The 23,475-nt window shown below is 44.8% G+C and overlaps 3 protein-coding genes across 5 annotated transcripts in view; 1 reads left to right on the top strand and 2 right to left on the bottom strand.

Annotated features, from left to right (window-relative positions):
- Positions 1 to 4,157: 4,157 nt before the first annotated feature.
- On the bottom strand, positions 4,158 to 17,978 carry LOC134069258 (uncharacterized). 3 transcript variants are annotated; one of them, XM_062525163.1, is made up of 5 exons: positions 17,918 to 17,978; positions 9,551 to 9,850; positions 8,172 to 8,303; positions 5,910 to 6,050; positions 4,158 to 5,390 (listed from the first exon to the last, which is right to left on the bottom strand). In XM_062525163.1, exons 2-5 carry the CDS (start codon positions 9,828 to 9,830, stop codon positions 4,921 to 4,923), a joined length of 1,023 nt encoding a protein of 340 aa, XP_062381147.1. In that variant the 5' UTR covers positions 9,831 to 9,850; positions 17,918 to 17,978; the 3' UTR covers positions 4,158 to 4,920. The 3 variants fall into 3 exon arrangements, with proteins under 3 accessions (XP_062381147.1, XP_062381148.1, XP_062381150.1); XM_062525164.1 differs by lacking the exons at positions 8,172 to 8,303; positions 17,918 to 17,978 and having other exon boundaries at positions 9,551 to 9,924; XM_062525166.1 differs by lacking the exons at positions 8,172 to 8,303; positions 9,551 to 9,850; positions 17,918 to 17,978 and adding an exon at positions 7,574 to 8,107.
- LOC134069025 (uncharacterized) lies at positions 10,131 to 13,238 on the bottom strand. Its single transcript, XM_062524876.1, has one exon. The coding sequence runs from the start codon at positions 12,870 to 12,872 to the stop codon at positions 10,869 to 10,871; it is 2,004 nt and encodes a 667-aa protein (XP_062380860.1). The 5' UTR covers positions 12,873 to 13,238; the 3' UTR covers positions 10,131 to 10,868.
- Positions 17,979 to 18,091: 113 nt separating the features above from the next.
- LOC134069089 (ubiquitin-like protein 7) overlaps positions 18,092 to 23,475 on the top strand; it is an 8,888-nt gene continuing 3,504 nt past the window's right edge. Inside the window, exons 1-8 of the mRNA XM_062524946.1 lie at positions 18,092 to 18,153; positions 18,544 to 18,722; positions 18,880 to 18,999; positions 19,677 to 19,759; positions 20,596 to 20,680; positions 21,655 to 21,712; positions 21,896 to 22,032; positions 22,413 to 22,462. Coding sequence (XP_062380930.1) covers positions 18,548 to 18,722; positions 18,880 to 18,999; positions 19,677 to 19,759; positions 20,596 to 20,680; positions 21,655 to 21,712; positions 21,896 to 22,032; positions 22,413 to 22,462 — 708 coding nt within the window. The 5' untranslated portion in view covers positions 18,092 to 18,153; positions 18,544 to 18,547. The remainder of the gene's footprint in view (positions 18,154 to 18,543; positions 18,723 to 18,879; positions 19,000 to 19,676; positions 19,760 to 20,595; positions 20,681 to 21,654; positions 21,713 to 21,895; positions 22,033 to 22,412; positions 22,463 to 23,475) is intronic.

Here is a 23,475-nt window from a genome sequence, read left to right as displayed (position 1 = left end):
TTTGGCGTTGGAGCTGCGTCGTTCCTGGCATACAGTATGTCCCACTTTGCCACAGATGCTTCAAATTGCTTCCCCATGCCGGGCCAGAAGAGGATGTCGCGGGCGCGACTCTTGCTTTTCTCTACGCCCATGTGTCCGGTGTGTATGCGGGGATCATCTCAGCTCTGAGAGTGTGAGGGATGATGATTTTCTTACCTTTGAACAGTATGCCGTTGACTTCAGCGTGTCCTCTGTGTGGTAAGCTGGGCATCTTGGGCTGTTGCCTCTCTGATTTCCTGCAGTTTGGTCTTACTCACCGGGACATTGCTGACGAGCGCGTGCACCTGTGCCTCTAATCCTTCTGTTAGGTGCTGTGTCCACCAAACGCGTTTTTTTACAGCCAGAGCGCCCTCAACCTCCTCCTCTCGGCGCTTAGATAAGTGTTTATTGTTGCTAAGTTACCAAAACCAGAGACGGTTTATAACGAGAAGTGCCATTGACAAGCCCGGTGCTGTTCTAAAAGTTGAACAGATTTCAACTTTGAGCGCTCTGAGCGCTGCGACAAAAAACGGTCGGCGACTCGGCGTCGGCGTTTTTTTTTCCGCCGAGGGCGCTCAGCGCTGTGACTTTACATTGAAAATTGTCGCCGTCGGCGCAAAAAAACGCGTTTGGTGGACACAGCACCTTATGCTGCTGTCGTGGTACTGTAGTATGGCTTCCAGCGGCTTGTGGTCCGACTCGGCGATCACCCTGCACCCTGCACCCCTGTTCATGTATTTGTGAAAACGCTTGCAAGTTGCACCCAAACAGCATATAGCTCTTTTTCTATTTGTGCATAGTTTTCCTCTGTGCTGTTGAGTGATTTGGATGTGTACGCCACAGGTCTCTCCTCTTGAAACACGGGTGCTCCCAGGCCGCATTTTCAGGCATCTACCTGGAGCCTCAACTCATTCTTTGGATCGAATAATGTGAGCACGGGGTGGTGCGTTATCAGCTCTTTGATCCGTTTGAACGCCTCCTCCTGCTGCTGGTCCCATGTGAACTCGTTTTCGTGCTTCAGGAGCAGCCGTGACGGTGAGTTTACCTGAGACAGGTGTGGTGTGAATCTGGCCAGGTAATTGATCATCTCCAGCTCGGCTTTGTTCTTCGGCGGCGGCATCTCTTGGATGGCTTTTACCTTTGCGGGGTCTGTTTTGATACCCTCACGGGACAGCGGATGTCCAAAATACTTGACCTCAGGGGCAGACTCCCCAGACTAATGTTCGATCTTAAAAGATTGAGCTTAGTATGGTGATAGCCAGACTAATTATCCGCCACAATCATAAATCACTAAAATGTATACGTTTATCTACTGGCAACATTAGGTAGAAATGTGTGGATTATCTAGTCTGGTTTTCACCATACTAAACTCAATCTTTTAAGATTGAACATTAGTCTGGCGAGGCTGCGCTTTGTTTCTACTGCACTTCGTTTCGTTTTCGGCGTGTCACCGGCCAATAGCGTGCCAGGACTAGAGTATGGCCATTTCTGATTGGAGCCAAAGACTCTGGCACTAAACAGCGAAAATAGATCTGTTGGTATCCAGCCTGAGCTGCTGGGCGAAATTCAAATTCCCCGGAAATTCAGGCAGGGTTCACCCAGCCTATGGATTATTTACATTTTGTATGCAAATCCTCAGAGAATCCCTGAGCCCTGGTTGTTTTGAGGCTACATGTACTAATATGAATCATGTTGTAATCTCATTAGGATTGTAGTCTATCCTTGAATTACATGAAATGAGGAAAATCATTACCTGCATATAACATACCAGAGTTCAATTTGCTGTGATAAGTGTGGTCTGTTGCCCTTCTGATTGGTTCCTGAGGCCCCCTCCTAGCCGGGGGTTTCCTCCTCTTGGGTTTAGGCCGATGAGTGAATATGGTCGGCACGGCATCTGGCCTCAACCTCAACGTGCCTCTTTTTTTTGTGGCAATAAATTGGTCATCCTCGAAGTGTACCTGTAGGGAGGCTTGTCAGATCAGTTTCCATTGCACTTCAAAAACCAATCGAAAAGGCTATAATTCTCTACACTTATGACTCGCTTTGTTATGCTAACAAGTGATGTCACCTCTGTGAACATGTGTTAGGTCTCTATTGTAACACTATGTGAAATGTTGCAATGGTGTTATGATGCAGTGTTTGTTTAGGGCTGTGTGTGCAATGCAGACTGCACATGTGCAATATTAACCTTGTTGTAGTATGTGTGGTGAGGTGGCTGTGTGAGTGTGTGTGCGGGTACAAGTGGGTGTGGGGGTGGTTGTGGGGTGGGGGGTTTGGCTGCGTGTGTGTGGATGTGAACATATTCATGTACTGTAGGTCTCTGTTCATTGTTGTTAGCTTACCTTCTGTGTTAATATTTTTTTTTCTAATTTGTGTAACTACGCTGCCTTTATTGCCCAAGACAAATTTCTCTACTTAAGAGGCATTAACTTAAAGACTCATCTTATATTATCTTACTTACATGACACAGTTTTCGCCTGTTGCTGTCCCCTGTTATTTGCAGATTTTGACGGCGGACCATTACCATCCACCTCTTCATGCGCTCTTGGTCTTTGGGGAAGCCATACATGTGGTGACCCTTCTCAGACCGACTGGAGCATCCAAACGCTGCACAGCCAACCATGGTACAACCAACCACTGATCTATAAAATATTGGTTGTCACTTGTCACCAATGAACCATGTACCCAACAACTTTTCTTTGCCTGACGTTGTTTTTGTAATGTACTGTTCTCCCTATGTGAAGAGCTCTTTTCCAAAATGCTATCATTTTTAAAACATTAGAAAGTCATATGTTGTTTAATTGTGTATTTCAGGTAAAATCAATAAAAATGCAGTTGTTTTGCTGTGATTGAGTAAAGATAAATCAACTAAACATAACCCAATACAGTAAATTACTTGGAAAACAAAATGTACAAAAAATGTATAGCCTACGTATATAAATTAGCGTTTTGGAAAATAACTCTTCGTGTATTTTGCACTTCCAGTAGGCTTGCCTACGTTGACAGTTTAACAGCAAGCCAAACTCGCCAGGGCAATTCTTTTTCTGAAGGAAACAGATAAAACCCTACTTTGCCCTCAGCCTTCGAGTGGATACTGAGATCTTTGGTAGGTGAAGACGGCACGCTTTGATTTTTACCCCATGAGCCAATAATTCAACTTTCCATAGGCACTTACCTTCAATTAACAACCGGATCTGGGCTGGACACTATGCTGAATGGACTGTTGTCTGTTGCTAGGCCTACTCTGCTTTCTCGATCACTCTCTGAACACGTAAGTGAATCGGAATTAGGCCTAGCCTACAGGCAAAAACAAAGGAAAATCAATAGTCAGGTTGCGAAAAAGTTGAATGATTTCAAAACCGAAGCGCCACCGGAACGTGAATCGGCGCCTACCGAACGTGAAGCCGAATTCCCTCCAAAACTTAGTGTCACTTATTTCAACACAGCTTTCAGTTGACACCCTACCACTGAACATTTGGTGTGTATTTAGCCTACCCCTACTCCCATAGAACATTGACAGCGCGGCGTGTTCTTGGCATCATTTTGGCACAGTTTTCTGTCTCCATAGCTCCATAGACAAATGACAACCCATTGAAATTAATCAGGGAACCACCCCGGACGACAGTGGGCGTTTCCAGACATGCTGGCATAATTTATTTTAGCCCATTGCGCCACCTACAGTATACATGAGCTCACTGCAATATCTCTTCATTGCAAGATTTTGTTGTGTCGCCTATGATCGCGCGTCCAGAAAACGTGGGCTTATTTGACTATTGTGCGCAGTCTAAAATGAGCACACAATTTAGTAAAACAAGGGCAAACTGCACTCGGTCAGAAGATGGCACTATGTGACTCAGAATAACTCAGAATGAGTTATCTATTTCTTTCTAGATGTCAAAAAATTATGTTAATATAAATCTTAATCAAGAAACGTATTCTTTACTTTTCTTTGACTATGCCCTTTTATGCTTTTATTTGCTCTTTGCTTTTATGTGAAGCGTGTAAATGCGCTAAATAAACACCTCACAATGCAAAAACTGTCTCTCCTTGGCTGAATGTCCTCATGATTTATTGACTCCTTCAAATGCTATTGGGGTGAGTGTTGTTTTCAGTTCTAACCCATTGTTAATCAGCACAAATTCAGTTCATTGGCAAGTACAGTGTGTACGTTTCTCTCTCTCTCACGCACGCACACGCGCGCACACACACACCTGTTTCAGCAATGCAGTTGTTTGGGACTTGTTGCTAAGCACTACTTACATCTTGTGACAGTGTCTTCAGCTGTGCTTTATACAGTATGTGCCATTAGGTTTATATTGATCAATGGTGATTATAATGATTTTTAGAGGGTGTAAGATATCATTTTTTGGATCACGTGCCACACCCATGTCTTTATTTAACACACCTGTGGGCGCAGTGGAGCGCATGGCAAAATCTTCATCACTGAATTGGCTGCAAGATAAGGAGTCTCATGTCACGCCTAGTGCCGGGCATATGACAGGACCCTGAGTAGAACCCTTTGAGCCATGCACCTGGCGTCAACATTCACACGCGCCCTCACTCAGGGCTCAGACTATATGTTTAGATCAATACAATAGGGCCATATATTTTTAGGATGCAATAACAAGGCCATAAGGTCAAGCACACTTCCATGTTAAAGGAAACGTGATGGCCTTGTTGATCTCTGGCTGAATCTATTCTATTGTATCTTCTTTTTTCACCCCCTAGTGCTAACTTTTGAATTAAATTAAACTTCAATTACCTTCAAATATCATGAATTTATTCAATGAAAGTTATTTCAAATAAATATAATGTTACCAGAAATGGTGTGTGGGCCACACAGGCCTATTTCAGATCAGACATGTTATCAGAAACATCTCAAGATCTTAATGTTCTCTGTTTTCAACATCCATCTCCATCTGTGGCGACGGAAGCCACCTCTGATTTGGCCGAGTCTGACATGGCTCCACAAGAGCATCTCTGTCGCAGTGCCTCCAGCCTCTCCTGTAGATCGCGCAGCTGCTGTTCCCGTTCCCACTGCATCAGCCGCAGCTCTGAGCGCAGGTTCACATTCTGCACGCGGAGGCAGTCATTCTCGTCTTTGAGATCCGCAATTGTAGCCTGGGCAATTTGAGTTCCAGTGTCTGTGGTGTTTAATGACCCCATGTCCGTGATGGCCTCCACGGTGGCTTGTTCCCAAGATCCCACTGGATGGTGTTCCTCACTGCTGTGCATCGTACTTGGTGACTCGTCCCTGGTGACGTTAGTAGGATCTACCACTGCTCCAGTTTCTCCCACAGTAACTTCAATAATATTATCTTGCATTGCTTCAGAAGTATCCAAAGCTCCCATCAATAGGTCACCAGTTGAACCTGTGGGGTATAAAGGGTTTAGTATAATAAAAGTTAGTATTTACCCCCTCACCATCAATCATCCATTTTATGTGTTGGACTGGAGTATGCAAAAGCTTCATCATGATGAGAAAACTTCTCAAAGAATAATGAGACATTTTGGGAAGCACAAGCCTACCCTATTTAAACTCCTTGGAATTCCCCTTTCCTTGAATTTCCCCTTGGGGATCAATACAGTATCTATCTATCTATCTATCTATCTATCTATCCATCCATCCATCGGTACCCTCAACAATACATTGGAAATAAAATACAGTGTTACAGGGGTTACATGGAGATCGTAGACATGTGACCAACTGGGCAGCAAAGTTACCAGAACGCAAGGAATTTGGGTGTGTTTGGCCTTTGGCCCTTATGGGCTGGCATAGCAGACTAGTGATGTCACGAAATCTTTTGGAAAACAAAAACATATAATTAGATGTGAGTATGGGGTATATAATAATTCTAACTCCATGGCTTCACAACAATGCTTGGACGCACATATTGGCTGTTTTTGTGTCCTCGTTGCTTTTCCCCCAATCCGCTTGCGCCGTGCTGTTTTGGCTTTGACCTCATTATGGCCGAGGTTTAGAGAAGGGGCCCAGTCAGGTTCACACTCCATCATTTCATAGGCAGGTTTTCCTGCAAACACAGTCACCAAATAAATTGCTATGTAGCCTAGATGTACAACATTTAAAACATCATTTTAACATCAACATTAAAAATATCATTTTCTAGCCATTTCAAGCAAGTTACAGTTTTTCTCGATTGTTAACACACAATTTCTGAAAACATGCCTCATACTCTCAGAACTCTACACACAAATCCAAAAACACACAATGGGCAAAACTCCCCAATTCTCCTGCAAAATGAAACTTTACCTTCAAACCAATGTACTTTCTCCTCAAAATGGTCTTTTGTTCTCAAAAGACACACACAAACCATCATATGTCAAGCCATTTATAAGGACCAGTTGAACACTGATGTGCTCAGTGTAACGCTGCAATGAATTGAAAACACTTCTTCTCCATTCATTATAATGACTTGGGCCTTTTTTTTTGTTCAGTGTTACACTACAAACAGTACTACAAACAGTAGATAAGCTGATACAGTAAGTTGATATGCTTGCCTTACCCTATGAATATTTTGAAATATCTCATTGTTTTCTATTATTTTCTTTTGTATTTGCCGTAATGGTATGCCGTTTTCTTCAAGGACAATGCTCATGATTTCAGTTTCCTGTTCAGGAGACAGAAGCCCTTGTGTTGGTAATCTTTCAGCTCCCAAACAAATAGTAAAATACGGTAAACTGTGTAGGAATACAAAGTAGGAATACTTTTCCCAAATACTTGAAACATATTTTATTTATACAGTCCTACAGAACAGCCCACAGGCAATACTGTGCTCATTGAGCTGTATTGTACTGTACGGTAGCCTACTGTACTGTATTGATACGCAGCACTGCAATGTTGTAGTGGCTCGGATCTCATCAGAGATTACGGTCATAGTTCAGCAGAATCGGTTCAGGAGGTTGGTGCATGAGCTACATACCCCGGTATAGAGATCGCTAAGACATGTGACTAAAGTCATCAAAACACAAAGAATTATGGGTAGGTTTGGCTCGCCTGATGCCAGCCCATGTAAACTAGTGGGTCTGGGTCTATGATCTGGCATGATAATAATGAAAACTAAGCGTGAAAAAATTGTGTGAAAAACAGTTATAATCTCGCGCTTCCTTAGTGCTGCTATCCAAGCCATTCCTCGCCTTTTTGTCACCTCTGAAACATGACGTATACTATTATTTTTCTACGCTGGAAAACTATAAAAGATAAGCTTCATGTTACTCTATTGAATTTTATAACACAGCAGGTAAACGGCATTTCGACAACTGCACTTCGTTGTTCCCGCACGTCAGTAAAACAACTTAATTTTGGGCCACCTATTCCCAAAATGCGTTGCGTTTTACGTCACGTTCTCAATCTCTATTATGGGAATTATGTCTCGAGTAGTCTACCAGAAAAGAGAAACTGTAACAGTTAACATTGTCCTAACGTCGAATCTAATGGTCTGGCTAAGTCAAACAAAACACGTTGGTTATTTGCACGCAACATTGAACCAAATATCCTTAAATACCCTTTTTCAACCGTCTCTGATTGAACATTTACCTTTGTGAAAATGCTTTGAACACAACCTCATGTGGGGTGGAGTGTTATCGAAGGTAAGCTTGGGCCTCCTTACTGCTGCTATCCATGCCATTCGTCGCCTTTTTGTCACCTCTGAAACATGGCTTGTACTATTAGTTCTCCACGCTGGAAAACGATAAAAGGATAATCCGCTCTTTACGCCCCATCTATCGTAAGAACGACTATTGCAGTTTGTAACACAGCAGGTAGAAGGCATCTTTGAACACTGCCCTGCGTTCGTCACTTTGTGGAATCAAGTCTGGCGCGTTTTCGGCTCTCCCTAAATAGGCTGGTACGTCACTTATATTAACTATGTGCATCAGGCTGCACTAGGTGGTCGAGAGTACGGTTGCTAGCACTTGTACAGTAGCTTAATGCTTCTCGGGAATCCATCTCTTGTCAAATACTAAGTCTGCATGATGCCGTTTGCAATATTGCTGAATATCACAAAAATACTACTGACAACTTGATAAACAGGGTACCAAACATTCTTCTTTGTGTTTCCCTCAGTCGGCGGCGAACAGTGAATTGGCGCCACCAAGTGTGTTGGAGACAATTCCTGACAGATGTATGCACTTACCAGAAAGAAAATGCCTCGAACACACTTTTATCGATCTTGGGATTTTCTCAAATTTTAGGTCAGCTCGTCTTACGGCGGAGATCCATGCCATCTGTCTCTTCTTTGTGATCTCGGAGACAAGACTCCCTCGGTCTTGTTTCCACATAGGAAAGCAATAAAAAGACACTCCGTTGTGGATTTTTTTACCCTGACGATCGTGGGCACGGACGTTACATCCAACAACACAACACGTTCGTCCCATGATGTGTGAAAAACAGGTGTTAAAACAGCGAGTTAGCAATGTATACAATCATATTACTTCATTGGCAGTAGGTCCAAAAGGCCTCATTTATATCCCAGACGCCACCGCGGCGCAAACCATGCCCATCCGCCACGTCATATTTCCATTCACAACCACTTTGCGATAGCCTAGAAATCTAGACGCCCCTGGCGGCAGCAAATGTAATTTGGCTGGCGGGGCAGTCTAGCAACGCTCCGTTGAGCTAGGAGCTGAGAAATGGAAAATAAAAGCGGGCCAATCACAGCGTGTATAGAGTCTGTGGGTGGGCTTAACATAATGCGACCAGAAGTTGCGACGGTAACGCATCCTGTTATTTGAAAACAAGAAGATGATTCGTTTAGCGTTATCCTATTGCGTGGAGAGGGAAGTTTACGCATCCTGCTACTTGAAAACAAGAAGATGATTTGTTTAGCGTTATCCTATTGCGGGGAGGGAATTTGAAAGACAACTGTTTATCCCACCCCTCCGATTGAGCCCTGTCTGGTGAGTGTCCAGACCCTACATCTTGATGTGGGTCTGGCTCGTCAGGCTAACTTTGCGATATTTTCAGAACCATTTTAGCCATTTCATGCCTAACGTCAAATCTAATGGTCTGGCTAAGTCAAACAAAACACGCCGGTTATTTGCACATTAGGGTGGCCGAGAAGGTTCACAACATATGCATAGGTTACTCAAAAACCTGCAAACTCAGAAAAAACATTCAAACTCAGAAATCGCTGCAAATATTCACAACTCCAGCAAATATGGAAACGAACTGCAAACTAAATGAAAACTAACGGCAAACTAGATGAAAACAAACTAGATGAAAACGGTTGCAGTTTGAATATGCATGTGTTGTGACCCTGAGGTTGCAGATGTTTTTGAATTTGCATGTGCAGGGCTGATAGACAGGAAATGATCTGTGCCTGAAATTATCAAATACATTCAAAGACAATATAGAGATAGCCTTTCTTGACATCGTTCCTTGGCGAGCTCTAGCCTGAATTCAGGCACCACGGCTGAACTCTCAGGCCTGTTGTGACCCTTCTTGGCCACCGTACACATTTACAGATACTGCAATACATTCATTAATACATACATTTTAACACCGTCCTCTTACCTTTGCCCAAGTCATTCCAAATGAATCTGGATGGCACTGCCCCTTTCTTTAGTTTCTTCCGCCCACTGGCAGAAACGGACATATCCTCCTCTGTGAAATGGAGACTACAGAGGAAGGTACTCCCACGAAGGATCTTAAACTGTGGCCCCTCATCACGTCGCATTGCCCTCACCCAAGAGGCACGAAGTTCTAAGTCGGCTGGGAAATCGTGAAAGCTGAGATAGGGCATATTCTTCCTGTTGGATGAGCAGCCAGGCACACTGCAATAGGAGGGGGCCATAGTGATGACATAAGGCTACGCTATTGAGAGATGGACACAAGGACAACAGGGAGAGCAGAAATAGTCAACATCAGATTTCTGGTAGGTGGACAGTAGGCTACAATAGATAATATAACTCAGGGGTCTCCAAAGGTAGCACCACCTAAGTAGCTCTCCAACGGTCAAGGAAAATGTATATAAATCTAATGAAAATTCAGATAGGATAGTCCCCTATTGTCTTTTGTGGTACATGATCCCAGTTTTACTATTCAATGATATTCTGTCCTCCAGCGTGCGTGTCTGCTTTGCACGTGTTGACAGATAGCTAAACAGTCAGTGATGAATGAAAACCCCAGACGTGGATATAAAGTTGACACTTTACTCGTGTAAAGGCATTAACACAGGAAACCACTGAATCTGTGAAACTAAATACAAAAACAGTATTTAGAATTAAGCTACAACCTGTTCCAATAAATCACTTACAATCAGGTCAGAAGTAAACACTGTAAATATTGTAAATACTCATATAGCCTAAATAATATATACCAAAGAAAGAACTACAGTCTAAGCTGTATTAAATGCTAGCTCCTAAGTGAACTGCATAGTAAATGCATTGGGTGAGCTGCTTATGTTACACAGCATCACAATATAAGAATTCACAAAAAATACTCACAAATATGCGAACGTAAAATATTCGTTAACAACATTACTTACAAGCAAAGCTTCTCCAAGGCTTTTAAACACATAGATGACGTAGATTGTATTAGGAAGGAAAAATGCTTTCTGCTGTAAGTGTGCTGGTCATAAAATGGCTGAATGGTGGTAACCTAGCAACCACCAGACAGATTCATAACAATAAAGAGATTACATAACACTGACCAGAAACTAGCTATCCTGCTGTATCAGATATGGCCAGTGTGTGTCGCCAAAACAAAGAATTAATAATACATAACATGACACTCCCCGTTTGATATTGAACACAATATCACTAAACACATTTTTTAAAGGAGTTAAAGGTAGCAAAGTACAGTAGTAACTAATAACTAAAGCTAGAAGTAACTAAGGAGACATAAGCAGTATCACTTCCACGATAGGCCTAAGAAAAGTTTTTGCGCTGCCTCCTTTTGTTACTCTCAGTTCCAACTTCCTGACTTTTCCATCAGTGCCAGGGATGGCTTTAGTGACGAGAGCCATAGGCCACTCATTCCTCTTCACTTGGTTGTCCTTTAACAGGACTAGGTCACCTTCTTTAATGTTAGGCCTACTTTCTTGCCATTTGCTGCGTGTTTGAAGAGTAGCAAGATACTCGCGTCTCCATCTTTCCCAGAACATGTTGGCAAGATGCTGTACTCTTTTCCATTGCTGTCTGTAAAGGTCTGCGCTCTCAAAGGATCCAGGAGGAGGATTAGGGATGGACGTTTTCTGTGTGAGGATCATCGCTGGTGTTAAGAGATAAGGAGATTCTGGATCATTGGAGATGGGCGCCAGAGGCCTTGCATTAATGATAGCGCACACTTCGGCCATGAAGGTAGACAGCACCTCGTGAGTGAGATGTGAGGGGGCGACTTGTGATAACATTGAGTCTAGGATCCGTCTCGATATCCCAATCATTCTTTCCCATGCCCCTCCCATGTGAGAGGAGTGGGGTGGGTTAAAGGTCCAAGTGCTTCCCTCCCCGCTGAGATATCTTGACACGCTCGGCTCACCTGTACTGTCCATAAGCATTTTCAGCTCTTTGCATGCTCCTTTAAAGTTAGTTCCACAGTCGGAGCGTATTTGTTTTACGGGGCCACGCAGGGCAATGAAGCGGCGTAGAGCGTTAATGAAGGATGAACTGTCCATTGACTCGATTAGCTCAATGTGCACAGCTCGCACACTTAAGCATGTGAAGATTACAGCCCACCTTTTGCTGTTGGCGTGACCTCCGCGGGTGCGGCGTGTGGACACGTCCCAGGGTCCAAACACATCTAGGCCCACGTTTGTAAAGGGTGGCTCTGTGCTTACACGGTCAGCGGGCAGGTCTCCCATTATCTGCTCTGCTGTTTTTCCTCTGAGCTTGGTGCATATGACACATTTACGGAGATTGCTGTTGATGCATCTTTTAGCTCCAATTATCCAAAAGCCCTCTGTGCGGATGGAGGCCTCAGTGAAGAGACGGCCCTGATGTTTCACCCTCTCGTGAAAGTGCTTTGTTAGGAGAGTTGCAATATGGCTGCGACCTGGTATGATGAGTGGATGTTTCTCTGTGGTACTAAGAGTGGCGTGTTCAAGTCGTCCTCCAATCGTCAAAAGACCATGTTCCAGAACAGGATTCAGTTTTCTGAGTGGACTATTTCTAGGAATTTCTTTCCCTTTTTCCAGACATGTGAATTCAGCTTGATAGGCCTCTCTTTGGACACATCCAATAATGACTGCTTTTGCTTGTGCCCACAGGTCAGCAGGGAGAGGCTGTGCACAGTGGTGCCATCCTCTGCAACTCTCTTTGTGCTTGAAGGACTGTGTAATGTGGATAAGAGATGCTGTAGCTCTAACAAGAGACTTCCAGGTAGAAAATCTCTCAAAGCGGTGAGAGCCTAGAGTCGTTTTTAGTTTTGTGCATGAGGTGATCAAAGAGCGCACCTCAACATCAGACTCTGGGTGAATGAGGTCAAAGGTCGCTTCCTCTGGGGTATGTGAGGATTCTGGGTGCTGTAAGAATGTTGGGCCAGTGAGCCAAATGGTCTCAGCGAGACGAGCCGCGGGAACTGATCTGGTAGCCACATCTGCCGGATTAAGTGAGGTGGGAACATAATGCCATTGCTCAGGAAGTGTGTACTTTCGGATTTTTTGCACTCTATTGCTCACATACAAGTAAAACCGTCTAGTGACATTACAGATATACCCCAACACCACCTTGCTGTCTGTGTAGAATTTTAGGGAATCTGGCTTATAGTCTAGCTCTTGAACAATCAGCTCTGCTACGTCGACTGCAAGGACAGCAGCACATAGTTCAAGTCTGGGAACGGTGTGGTTTGGCAGAGGAGCTAATTTAGCCTTGCCCATGATGAAGCCTACATGACACATGCCGTCACTGTCTGTGACCTTCAGGTAGGCTACAGCTGCTATGGCTTGTATGGATGCATCAGCAAAAACATGGACCTCCTTTCTCACTGAGTTTGAGAGAGATGCTACTGTGTATGCTCGTGGAGTTTCGAATTGTTCGAGATCCTGTAGTGAGTCTCTCCAGGCATTCCATTCAGCCTCTTTTTCAGTGGAGAGAGGAGCGTCCCAGTCTACAGTTGTGCTCGTGAGCTCTCTGAGCAGGAGTTTTCCTCGGATAGTGATGGGGGCCACGAGACCAAGGGGATCAAATAGACTGTTGACGGTTGCTAAAACACCTCTACGAGTGAATGGCTTATCACTGTTGGCAACGCGGAATGTGAAGGTATCATTTTGGAGATTCCAGCTCAGTCCAAGGCTGCGTTGTATAGGTGGAGAGTCTATCTGTAAGTCTAGGTCTTTCAGGTCCTTTGCGTAATCGTCTGAGGGAAACGCCTCCATGACTGCTGGGCTGTTTGACGCTATCTTATGGAGCCTGAGGTTAGAGATGGCGAGCATGTCTTGTGTAGCCTTGAGGAGGTCGATGGCTTCGGCGACAGAGGGCAGGGATTTGAGCCCATCGTCGACGTAGAAATCCCTCTGCACAAAGCGCTTAGCATTCGCGCCAAACTCGGCCTCTCCATGTAGAGCAGCGCGCCTGAGACCATACATTGCAACGGCAGGGGAGGGACTGTTCCCAAACACATGAACTCTCATTCTGTATTCCACAATGTCTTTGGATGTGTCATTGTCCCTGAACCACAGGAATCGGAGGAAGTTCCTGTGATCTTCTCTGACTACAAAACTGTGGAACATTTGTTCTATATCTGCAGTGATGGCTACAGGCTCACGCCTAAAGCGTATTAGGACCCCCAGGAGGCTGTTGTTTAAGTCTGGGCCTGTTAGCAGCACATCGTTCAATGACACACCATGTTGACGTGCACTGGAATCAAAGACCACTCTAATTTGGTCAGGTTTACGTGGGTGGTACACACCGAATGTGGGTAGGTACCAGCATTCTTCTCTTTCTTGCAGTGGTGGAGCCAGTTCAGCATGATGGTGATTGAAGATTTTCTCCATGAATGCCACAAAGTGTTCCTTCATCTTAGGCTTCTTGCTGAGCATGCGACAGAGAGAGGTGAGACGACTTAGAGCCTGCTCTTTGTTATTAGGCAGGCGTGACCGAGGTGAGCGAAAGGGAAGCGGCGCCACCCAGCTGTTCATGTCGTCCATAAACATCTCTTTGTCCATAATCTGAATGAACAGTTTGTCCTCAATTGAGGGACCAGTTTTATCGTCATCCTCTGTTCTTTCAAAGACTGTGCTACCTAATGTGCTTTCACAGGTGGAGCTACGACTATGAGAGGGGTGACTGGCGGGAGCATACTGAGGGAAGAGGGGGGTTTTAGAGACTCTTTCTGCATTCAGCGATTCTTTCAGAGAGATGTGGTTAAGACATGGTCTGAAGATTGAAGGGCGGCCATTACCTAGAATGTTGGTGTGATAAGCGCTCACAGTTGTAGGTTTATGAGCGCCGCCTAAACAGACTTCACCAACCACGACCCAGCCGAGGTCAAGCTTCTGCGCATATGGTGCATTTCTAGGCCCATTGTGCTGTTCTCTCACTTTGTGAACTTGTAGTATGTCACGTCCAAGTAAGAAGAGGATCTGCGCATCTGGATCCAGAGGGGGGATAAGGTGTGCTATAGACTCGAGGTGTGAGTGGTGTTTTGCTGCCTCGGGAGTCGGTATCTCTGACCTGTCATCTGGCATGTGATTGCACTCAATGAGCGTGGGAAGCGACACACTACAAGTTCCATCTAATGACTGCGCGATGAAGCCTGTAGCTCTCCTTCCAGACATCTCTGTGACTCCGGCGCATGTGCGAAGAGTGTAAGGAGACTCTGTGCTTTTGAGGCAGAAGAAATCAAAGAATTCTGACCTGGCTAACGACCGGTTGCTTTGGTCGTCGAGTATAGCATAACCTTTCACAGCTTTGTTTGGCTGGCCTTTATGATGGACTTCAATGAGGCATATTTTAGAGCAGGACCGGGAGCTTAGTGGATCTCCACAAACATCAGTGCATTTAGAGTTAACAGTAAGAGAGGTTTTCTCCTCTTCCTCCCCGCTATGCTCTGCATTAGGGGAATTAAAGGTCCAGGAGGGTGGTCCCGGATGGAGGGCTGTTACGTGTGCACCACTGTTACATTCTGAGCACTGTATAGCTGTTTTGCAGTCTTTGGCTAGGTGTCTGTTTGAAGAGCAGCACCTGAAACAGATATTATTCTCTTTTAAGAATGTCTTGCGTTCCTCAATGCTTTTAGCCCGAAAGCCTCTGCAACGCCTGAGGGGGTGGGGCTTTTGGTGAATAGGACAATGTCTACCTATGTCTGGCCTGTTATCGGTGAAGTTGGTGACGTTTGGGGTTTGTGTGTGAGAGATCTCAGTCTTATGGGCTGATACAAGGCTTTTGGAGTGTCCATAACTTTTTATGGAGCGCTCTGGCTTCACAGCATTGACCACAGGTGAGCTCAGAGCAAAGCTAGGGTCATTACGCTTGTAGGCTTCACGACACACAAAGTCAACAAAAAATGAGAACGGAGGGAATGCTACCTGCTGCTGAATCTTATACTGGGAACCCTGAGACATCCATTTCTCTTGGAGGTTGTGAGGGAGTTTATTGACGATGGGTGTCACACCTCGTGCCGTGTCCAGATAAGTGAGCCCAGGTAGGTAGCCATCCAGCTTTGCAGACTCAATTTCTCTCAGCAGGTCTCCAAGTTCTCTAAGCTTTAGAGGTTCTCTAATGTTAATTTTGGGAAAGTTTTCCAGCTTATCAAAAAGAGTTTTTTCTATTATCTCTGGACAGCCATAGCAGTCTTCAAGACGTAGCCACGCCATTCTTAGCCCTGCAGTGGGGTCAGTATTGTGAACTGCTCTTAGTCTCTTAACCTGCTCTGAAGACTTGGGCCCTAACCATTTAACTAGAAGATCAAGCTCTTCGCTGGCTGTCAGTTTTAGCCCCTCTATAGCATTAAAGAATGTGGACTTCCAGGCCCAGTAGTTTTCGGGGTGATCGTCAAACTTGCTAAGCCCTGAATTAACAAGCTCACGGCGTACAAGGTACCTGGCTATGTCGCTCATTCCTGTATGGTCGCCAGCGCATGGCTGATGCACTGGTTTTATAGGAGGGGGAGCGTGTGGCTGCGGAGCTGTACCTTGAGCGTGGGACTGACCATTAGCTGGGTGATAAGGAAGAGAGGGATATGGCTGCATACCTGTATGTGCAGCGGCATGTGGCTGATGCGCGGCTCTAACTGGAGGGGGACTGTGAAGCTGTTGTGCTTCACTTTTTGCATATGTCTGACCGTGCGCTGGCTTGTAAAGAGGAGCAGGGTTTGACTGTATGCCTGTATGCTCTGCAGTGTATGGCTGGTACACTGTTTTGGTTGGAGGGGGCACGTAAGGCTGAGGCTTATAAGGGGGGAGCTGGCTATGGCGTGAGGCGGAGAGACAGTCAACATAGTCACTGGTGCGTTTTTCTGTGGGCTCATGAGGTAATCCTATGATGTCCCTTCTCCTTTCACCTAAGTCTAGCTCCTCTGCTATTGACTCTAAGATTTCAGCTTCTGCTGTGGCTGCTGCAACTTCCTTTTCATGCTGCAGTGAGTGCAGCTCTGCCTCCAATCTGGCCTTTTCTAAAAACATTTCAGTCTCTCTCTTTACAAATGTGGTGCGTGCTCTTGCACCTTCTGCCTTTGCGCGTGCCTTGACTGCTGCCATGCTCGCAGAGGAACTAGTTGTGGACCTAGATACCACTGACCTGGTTTCCAGCTGACTAGATGAGTTGACCGGACCCCCTTCGGTAGTCTCTTCCATCTTGTTTATGTCGTGCAGGAGGTGGCCTGACGAAGGCTAAAGATGAATGAGGATGAAGAGTAGCTGTCTTCCTTTAGGATCTGTGTTTCGCCCGCTGTGATGCTGCTTTTTCACTATTCTGTCCTCCAGCGTGCGTGTCTGCTTTGCACGTGTTGACAGATAGCTAAACAGTCAGTGATGAATGAAAACCCCAGACGTGGATATAAAGTTGACACTTTACTCGTGTAAAGGCATTAACACAGGAAACCACTGAATCTGTGAAACTAAATACAAAAACAGTATTTAGAATTAAGCTACAACCTGTTCCAATAAATCACTTACAATCAGGTCAGAAGTAAACACTGTAAATATTGTAAATACTCATATAGCCTAAATAATATATACCAAAGAAAGAACTACAGTCTAAGCTGTATTAAATGCTAGCTCCTAAGTGAACTGCATAGTAAATGCATTGGGTGAGCTGCTTATGTTACACAGCATCACAATATAAGAATTCACAAAAAATACTCACAAATATGCGAACGTAAAATATTCGTTAACAACATTACTTACAAGCAAAGCTTCTCCAAGGCTTTTAAACACATAGATGACGTAGATTGTATTAGGAAGGAAAAATGCTTTCTGCTGTAAGTGTGCTGGTCATAAAATGGCTGAATGGTGGTAACCTAGCAACCACCAGACAGATTCATAACAATAAAGAGATTACATAACACTGACCAGAAACTAGCTATCCTGCTGTATCAGATATGGCCAGTGTGTGTCGCCAAAACAAAGAATTAATAATACATAACATGACAAATGATGAGAATGAGATGTTGGTAGTGCACACCAAATTTGGCTATAGTTAGCCTATGTAAAATAAAGGCTGTGCTGTAAGATAGTAAAGGATGCAACATTTATCCTCATATCTAGATAGTAATATCAATGTAAAATAGTACAGTAGCAACACGTTGGTTTTGTTGAAGTAATCCTATAACGTTAGGAGGGAAAATGTTGGAGACCCCTATAATGTTAGCTAGCTGAAGTTACTGCTTGTGCATTATATTACTGACTTTACTCTCAAATCAAGGCAGCTATGTGACGGCAATGATCAACAACGATAACAAGGAAAATGAAGATAATAAATACACGTGAAATAGTCTAAATCTGACCTCAATCACTGTATTTTGCTGATGCCGGACGTACAAATACACAGCAAGGCTTCAGTGGTTTTCGGCTCTGGTACATCATCACTAGGTACACTTGGCGCCACCTAGTGTGTTGGAGAGTTCATGAAATAATGAATTGACCAATGGCAAAGCAAAATTCTATCACGTGACCAAACACGGAAACAGATCATAGTGATCACAGCAAATTGTTATCATAACCGATTTGGTGAAATAAAAAGGTAACGTAAAAGGTTACGCTGTGGTGCTTGGATGATTTGTAACTGATGACCACGACACGTTTGTCCATGCATGTCTATGAACAACAATATGTATTTATAAGTGTGTTTTTCTCCGGACAAATCACAATGATCAAACTCCTGTGGCTAGCTAACTAGCTGCTGCTACATTAGCTGACCACCGCCGTCGTTGTTTGTTGTTGCCATTGCATGCCTGTATCTCTTTATGAATGATTATTAAAAATCATTGGGTCAGCAAACCTATTAACCATTGGGTGATTGTGTTCTAACGTCTGGGAATGACAACCAATGGTTGTACATTTGATCTCAGACAATGGCTCAGCTGGCAACAAATCATCCTTAACCTTGTGTCTTTCTCTGTGTTTCGGATAGGGGAATGGCAACATCGGACTGGTATCTCTCGTTGAAGCTGGTTGATCAGCCCAAATCGGTTTTCCAATTCCCTGAAGCAGAACCCGGAGATGTACCACCGGGTGGCTATCGAATCGCTACACTGAAGCAACTTGTCGCTGCACAATTATCCGATACACTACCCGATCCTGAACTTATAGGTCAGTAGCTGTTTTCAATATCAATCTGTTTTCAATATCACGCTGAGCTCAACACGTTGTCCTCAGAAATTCTACTGCCACTAAATCACGTCAAACTCTTTGCCAGAGAATATGGCACAGTTTTCATACGATTTCCCTTGTGTCCTATTTGGTCCAGAGTTTGTGCACTGCGGCCGTAAACTGAAGGATGAGCAGACTCTGGAGTCGTATGGCATCCAGTCTGGTTCGACCCTGCACATCCTGAGGAAGACCTGGTCTGAGCCTGCAGCTAACGCAGGTGAGTGATGTGCTGCAGCCGGGAAAAGACATCGGCTTACACAACCACAACTCAATATTAGATCATGTCCTATATTGCAAACACTTAATCAAATTAAGTACATTAAGAAAATAGATTTTTCTAATCGCAGACATTGACATCTTTATTATTATTAGATTGTGTCTTGAAGGCTTTCTAGTATTCAAGCGTATATTGAGAGCATGCATGTCCTGCCACACTTTTGCGAGGCCTCTCACTCTTCTCTTCCCCTCCTTTCTCCTCCCCAACCATCTCCTCTTCTCTCCTCCCCTCCCATCTCCTCTTCTCTTCCCCCTCTCTCCTCCTCCTCCTCCTCTCTCATCTCCTCCTCTCTAACCCCCCATCTCCCCTTCCCCCCCAATCTCCTCTTCTCTTCCCCCCTCCTCCCCTCCTCCCCATCTCCTCTTCTCTTCCCCCTCTCCTCCTCCCCTCCTCCCCTTCCCCCCATCTCCTCTTCTCTTCCCCCTCTCCTCCCCTTCTCCCCTCCTTCCTTTCTCCCCTCCTCCCCTTCTCCCCCATCTCCTCTTCTCTTCCCCCTCTCCTCCCCTCCTCCCCATCTCCTCTCCTCCTCCCCATTCCTCCCTCCTCTCCTCCTCTCCTCCTCCCCTCCTCTCCTCCTCTCCTCCTCTCCTCCTCTCCTCCTCTCCTCCATGCTGCAGAGCCGGTGAACAAGGCCACTGCCGCCAGAGAGTTCCGTCTGCTCCAGGCGGCCCTGCACTCCAATGCTGTCTACAGAGACTCCGTACGACCCGTCTTGCAGCGCTGCACCCTTATTATACATTAATCATTTGATGTGTTCTTAGCGTTGAATCAAAGCATTCCATGGAATGTTTACGTGCATTTGTGTGTATGGCACACTTCTAAAGCATTTTCAGCCAATCACTGGTGAGTCGAGTCAGGTATGCAGTAGGAGAGTTGGGGAACATCAAAACCACATCAAACATCAAACATCAAAACCACAGGAAATCATATATTGCGCCATATTTTACTGTAGTTTTGTGTTGGTTAAAGAGACCCTATGCAACTTTTTCATAGTCATAAAATCGCTTAGAAATCGTTGCTTGACTGACCAGTTTTATCGAAAACAGTCACATTTCCTCCCGCCCCTAGTGTCCCTCTCCGCTATTACAACCTTGCAACTTTCTGATAAACGATCGTTTGCTGTTTACATCTGGAAGTCAGAGACGCGAAAGGAACAAGAAGAACCACGCTTGCAATTTATATATTTATATATAGCCTAACATATGTATAAATATACATGCTAAAGCTGTCGGGGAAGCTCTGCAGAGAAATATGCAAGCATAAAACGAGCGAAAACGAAAAACGAAACCGAAACCAGAGATGAAATCGCCAATCCTGCATTATTCCTCTTTAATTACAACTGTGAGCAATGTGCATTTAGGACTTGTCTAGTCCAAGGCTAGCTAAGTCAGATAGCTAAGTGTTGACGTACCGTAATGCTCTCACAGGTCAGTAAAGAGTCTATAAGTGTTGACGTATCATAATGCTCTCACAGGTGTTTAAGATGCTGGCCAGTAAAGAGTCTATAAGTGTTGACGTATCGTAATGCTCTCACAGGTGTTTAAGATGCTGGCCAGTAAAGAGTCCCTGGACCAGATCATTGTGGCCACACCTGGACTCAGCTCAGATGCAGTGGCGCTGGGTAAGGAGCTGATGATGCACGCATACTCACTCAATCACATGAGTGTGCATACATATACACACACATGCGCACTCACTCTCATACTCATAGACTAACACACCACATTTAAATACACTCTCCAAAATATCTCAGAATAAATTGATGAGAGAGGGACTACTCTTTGGCTTTGGTCACACTGTCAGTCGAAATCCGACTTTTTGCTTATCTGGATTGTATCAGAGAGGGTTAAAGCGGAGTGAGAGGCGCAAATGTTCGATCATTTCCGCGTTCTGTCTTCTTAAAGGGGAGGGGGCTAAATCCCCCTTTAAGCAGACCTGTTACATTCGAACTGAACTGCTTACCAATCTGACAGAGATCGATATTCCACTATGACGTCTTTGCAACACGCCTCTTTAAGCAGACAGGAACTGTTCGAATTTTGCTTCCATAGAGATGCATTACGTTGCTCTATCTTGTCAATAATGAAGGAAGTGATTGATTGATTCAGCGCGAGCGCCAGGCTCGTTGTTGTGTCATGCGCGTTGACATCGCTGCAAAGAAAAAACTGGAATATAGTCGTTTCCTCCGTTTCTGACGTGTTCTCCCAAACTGTAAGGTATTTGCGCCGCGGCTATGCGTTATCAGTTGGAGAATATAAGAAATAAATCCGCTTTCATCCATGACGACTTGGTTGTGTACAACTCTACTTAATGAATCCAGGTGTATGTAATTTATATCGGATCTGAGCATTGCACGCCAAGATCGGATGTGATGACTTGCAATATGCAATGAGAACAGTCAGTCAGAGAGATCAGATTCTGATCGGATATGCAAAACATCGGATTTCGACTGCCAGTGTGAACAAAACCTTAGATGAGAGAAGGATGAGAGAAGGACTACTCTTTGATGAGAGAGGGACTACTCTTTGGTTAAAAAGCATCAGCCAAATGAAATGTCTTTGTTTGAGGTCACAGGTGTCTGTTGTGTTTCCGCAGGTGTGCTCAAGGACAAGGATCTTTTCGTGCAGTTTACAGATCCAGGCATGCTTGACATGTAAGGCACCCATCAATTTTCTTTCTTTCTTTCTTTTTTCACTCTTTCATTCTTTATTTCTTCCTTCCTTCCTTTCTCTCTTCATCTCTCTCTCTCTGTCTTTGTCTGTTGTTATTGACTTTGTCATGTTGGTTCTCTCCCTCTCTCTCTCTCTCTCTCTCTCTCTCTCTCTCTCTCTGCCAGGTTGGCACAGTCTCACCCTGCGCTGGTGAATGCCATCATCCTGGTCCTGCACTCTGTGGCGGGCAGCATGCCAGCGCAGGCCAGCGGCAGCAGCTCCAGCCGCAACAACACCGCCAGCTCCTACAGCGACATGCCAGGTGGGTCAATACAGAGGGCACAGCATGCCAGGTGGGTCAGTACAGAGGGCACAGCATGCCAGGTGGGTCAATACAGAGGGCACAGCCGCGCCAACAGGGCCAGCAGGAGGGCTGTGTGGGGAGCGGGGGTGCTGAGGTCACCTTGAGGAAACAGGTGTTTATTCAGAGTGTGTCTGCGTTTTGTGGGAGTGTGTGTGTGTGTGAGGATTGAGTTTGAATGAATGCACCTTTCCAGTGAGAGCATCTGTGTGTTTATTTTTAAGTGTAAATATGTATTTATTTATTTGTGTGTGTGTGTGTGTGTGTGTGTCTGTGTCTGTGTCTGTGTCTGTGTCTGTGTCTGTGTCTGTGTCTGTGTCTGTGTGTGTGTGTGTCCACAGGCGGCTTCCTGTTTGAAGGCATGTCTGAGGATGAAGATGACTTTCAGTCGGTGAGTTGTCATGGCACCCATTCATCACAGCTCTCACTTAAAGGGATATTCCGCCATTTTTGGAAATACGCTCATTTTCCACCTCCCCTCGAGCAAAACAATCGATATTTACCTTGTTCCCGTTCATCCAGCCATTCTGTGAGTCTGGCGATACAACTTTTAGCTTCAGCCTAGCATAGATCACTGAATCGGATTAGACCATTAGCTTCTCGCCTGCTAGCTTCATGTTTAAAAGTGACTAAGATTTCTGATAATTTTCCCATTTAAAACGTGTCTCCTCTCAAGTTAGAAAGTGCAATAAGACCAACTGAAAATGAAACCTGGCGTTTTTCTAGGCTGATTTGACATGGAACTACACTCTCATCTGGCGTAATAATCAAGGCAACTTGCAAACATACCATAGGCGCAGTGATATCGTACGCAGCATCTGAAAATAGTCCCCATAGACATCAAGCAGTAGTAGTGCCAGTAGCTGCAAGTTGCCTTGATTATTACGCCAGATGAGAATGTAGTTCCATGTCAAATCAGCCTAGAAAAACCGCAGGGTTCATTTTCAGTTGGTCTTATTGCACTTTCTAACTTGAGAGGACACACGTTTTAAATGGGAAAATTACCAGAAATATTAGTCACTTTTAAACATGAAGCTAGCAGGCGAGAAGCTAATGGTCTAATCCGATTCAATGATCTATGCTAGGCTGAAGCTAAAAGTTGTATCGCCAGACTCACAGAATGGCTGGATGAACGGGAACAAGGTAAATATCGATTGTTTTGCTCGAGGGAAGGTGGAAAATGAGCGTAATTCCACAAATGGCGGAATATCCCTTTAAAAGGCACGAGTAGAGCAGGCCAATGAAACCACATTCAGTCTGAATTCTGACACCACGAGTAGAGCAGGCCAATGAAACCACATTCACTCTGAATTCTGACGCCAATGGGCCTCATTCTTCAGAGAACGTCACATGACTCACAGACAGCTCTCAGTTGGCACTCCTGTGCTGATTTATGCTTGTTTA

This window comes from Sardina pilchardus, chromosome 21 (genome assembly GCF_963854185.1).
Source record: "Sardina pilchardus chromosome 21, fSarPil1.1, whole genome shotgun sequence".
NCBI lineage: Eukaryota > Metazoa > Chordata > Actinopteri > Clupeiformes > Clupeidae > Sardina > Sardina pilchardus.
This window is presented reverse-complemented; position numbering and strand designations above follow the sequence as displayed.